At 33.6% G+C, this 3,204-nt stretch overlaps 1 protein-coding gene across 1 annotated transcript; it reads right to left on the minus strand.

Annotated features, from left to right (window-relative positions):
- Positions 1–492: 492 nt before the first annotated feature.
- On the minus strand, positions 493–2,601 carry LOC146885682 (uncharacterized). Its single transcript, XM_085675046.1, has 2 exons — positions 1,298–2,601; positions 493–517 (listed from the first exon to the last, which is right to left on the minus strand). The coding sequence occupies exons 1-2, from the start codon at positions 2,599–2,601 to the stop codon at positions 493–495; spliced, it is 1,329 nt and encodes a 442-aa protein (XP_085531172.1).
- Positions 2,602–3,204: the final 603 nt, after the last annotated feature.

The following is a 3,204-nucleotide window of genomic DNA, read 5'->3' on the forward strand; positions in this document are numbered from 1 at the left end:
CTTTCTACAACTCCATTTTGTTGAGGAGTTCTAGGTGCAGAAAAATTATGCATAATTCCGTTTTCTTCACAAAAATTTTCAAATAATTCATTTTGAAATTCTCCACCATGGTCGCTTCTTAAAACTTTAATTTTCAAATCTTTTTCATTTTGAACAGCTTTTGCAAATTTTTTAAAAGCTTTGAATGCCTCACTTTTTAGTGTGAGAAAGAAAGTCTATGTATATCGTGAGTAATCATCAACAATAACAAGAGCATAATAGTTTCCTCCAAAGCTTTTTGTCCTTGAAGGGCCAAATAAATCCATATGCAAAAGTTCTAACGGTTTTGATGTAGAAATTACATTTTTTGAATGAAATGAAGATTTTACTTGTTTTCCTTTTTGACATGCATCACATAGTTTATCTTTTTCAAACTTAATTTTTGGTAATCCAATTACTAATTCTTTGGAAATTAGTTTGTTTAATTGTTGCATGTTAATATGAGCAGCTCGTTTATGCCATAACCAAGGATTTTCTTCTTTAACAACCAAACAAGTTATATCACTAGATGATGCAGTATCAAGATCAATCAAGTAAATATTATTGTGTCTCATACCTTTTAATGCTTCTTCTTTGGAGTCCTTTTGATGAATAGTGCAGTAGTCACTTTCAAATATTACTTTGAGTCCTTTATCACATAATTGGCTTATACTGAGAAGATTGTGTTTTAGTCCTTCCACATATAGTACATCCTTGATCTCCAAAGTATTTCCTCCACCTACATCACCCGTTCCAAGTATTTTTCCTTTGTTGTTATCCCCATAAGTGACAAATCCTTGTTCCTTCTTTTTAAAGTTCTTAAACTTCTTTTTATCTCCAGTCATGTGTCTTGAACAACCACTGTCAAGATACCACATTGATCTTCTGGATTTAGAAGTCATCTGCAAAATAAGGAAACAATTCATTTAGGTCCCCAACAACTTGTTTGGGTCCTTGGGGTTAGAAAAAAAATATCTACTTATGAACAGGAACCCAAATATATTTCTTATTAGGAACACCAAGATGTTTGATATTGCATTTGTTTGAAGTATGACCCTTTTTCATGCAATAAAAACATGTAGTAGTACATGCATATGTATTTCTAGAATGATATGTTCCTTTTTCTATCCAAACTCTACGAGTTCTTTTAGTCTTATTTTTAAAATTATGATTATGAGCATGCTTGGTCTTATTTGGATTTTTCTTGATTTCAAACTTTTCACAATTTTTATTTTCTAAAGCATCTTCGAGATGTTTTTCCAAAATACATATATCAAACATGTAACTTTTGCATGAAACACATTCAACAGTTTCTTTATTTTCTAAATTTGAAATTTTATCTTTCAAAAATTCTTCTTTTTCAAGAGATTTTTCAAATTTACTTTGCAAATCTTTAAAATCAGATTTTAACTTTTTATGAGCAGTATCCAATTTGCTAGATTTAATAAGCAGTTGTTGAAAGGCGTCATACAAATCATCATAATCATTTTCGTGGCAAGTAGAATTTACCTCACTATCGGAATCATCATGATTGGCCATCAGACATAGATTTGCTTCTTCAATTTCAGAATCGCTAGAATTTGATGAACTTGAGGCATTGTCTTCCCAAGCTATATATGCTTTCTTTTTGAAGAATTTTCTACCTTTCTTTTCTTCACTTTTCTTTGAATTTGGGCAGTCAGCTTTGACGTGTCCAGATTCTCCACATCCATAGCATTTGAAATTTGAGGATGATCCTTGATTATCTTTCTTGTTGCTCTTGAATTGATTTTTACCTTTGGCCTTCATGAATTTTGTAAACTTCTTAATCATAAGACTCAGATTTTCATCATCATCTGAATCTTCTTCTTCCTTTTGTCGTTTGCCTTTAACAACTTCGGTTTTAAAGGCTATGTTCTTCTTTCTTCCAATATCTTCTTCATCATTTAATCTGCCTAGTTCAAGCTCATGTTCTCTCAGCTTTCCAAACAGAGCCGCCATCGTCATTGTCGCAAGATTTTGTGACTCCGTGATGGCTGTCACCTTAGGCTGCCAAGTCCTGTTCAAGGATTTAAGAATTTTTATATTTAATTCATCAGTGTCAAAAGTTTTACCTAGACCTTTGAGATGATTGACGATATGTGTGAATCTCTTCTGCACATCGTAAATAGTTTCTCCTTGCTGCATCCGAAACATTTTGTATTCTTGGATCAAGGAGTTCTTGCATGCTCTTTTTACATCGTCTGTTCCTTCATGGGTTACACGCAATATTTCCCACATTTCTTGTGCACTGGTGCATACTGAGATCCTGTAAAACTCATCTAGGGTTAAGGCAGATGAAATTATATTTCTAGCTTTTACATCATATTGGGCTTTTCTATTTTCGTCTGCTGTCCATTGCGAGAATGGCTTTGGTTCCTGCACATCATCTACAATATTAACAGGAACAAATGGACCATTTAAAACAGCATCCCAAATACCTCTATCAACAGATTCCAGAAAAATTTGCATCCTAACTTTCCAGAAAGGATAATTTTCACCAGTAAATAGAGGAGGTCTGTTGATAGACGCACCCTCGGCAAAGGTTTGATTTTGTCCAACCATTTTCGAAAATTTTTGAATAACTATCAAAGCAAGCTCTGATACCAATTGTTGGTATCGCGCAGCGGAATGTTTGAGCGTGCGGACAAAACCAAGAGGGGGGTGAATTGGTTTTTGAATACTAAATTAACACTTTAAAATTTTTCCAAAATTTATCAAGTAGATCAATAAATAATTTCTTTATAACACAATAATAGATAAAATAAAGAGATAGAGAAGAAGATTGAACACAAGTATTTATACTGGTTCGGATCAAAAGACCCTACGTCTAGTTGTTAATCTCTTAAAAACGAGATTAACTAAATCACTAACAAGTAACAGATTTACAATCAGATATTTAGAGTGTAAGGAAAGAAAACACCTCTCTTGAATCACACAAGAGATGAACACCTTTCTCTGAATCACACAGAGAACCTTGACCTTAGCTTTCCTAGCAACAGTAGCAGCACTCAATCTCCTAGAACACCTCTCAGGAAAAGTTATCGCTCTACCCACACTAGGTTTTTCAAAGCTTCAATTGAGAACACTCAGAGAACTCTCTTGCAGTCACAGCACTAGCACTCTAGCTTCTCAAAAAGGTAATTGAGAAGTAACTCTGAAGTTCCT

This window comes from Vigna unguiculata, chromosome 6 (assembly GCF_037176805.1).
Source record: "Vigna unguiculata cultivar grain cowpea cultivar isolate G323 ecotype 2 chromosome 6, ASM3717680v1, whole genome shotgun sequence".
Classification (NCBI taxonomy): Eukaryota; Viridiplantae; Streptophyta; class Magnoliopsida; order Fabales; family Fabaceae; genus Vigna; species Vigna unguiculata.

What these genes read in the sequence shown, in the direction of transcription:
- LOC146885682 (XM_085675046.1), bottom strand. Translation starts at nt 2,601, where the DNA reads ATGGTTGGACAAAATCAAACCTTTGCCGAGGGTGCGTCTATCAACAGA. An exon ending in GTTTCATGCAAAAGTTACAT is followed by an intron (nt 518 to 1,297) that starts GTTTGATATATG and finishes TGGTTGTTAAAG; the next exon opens with AAGAAAATCCTTGGTTATGG.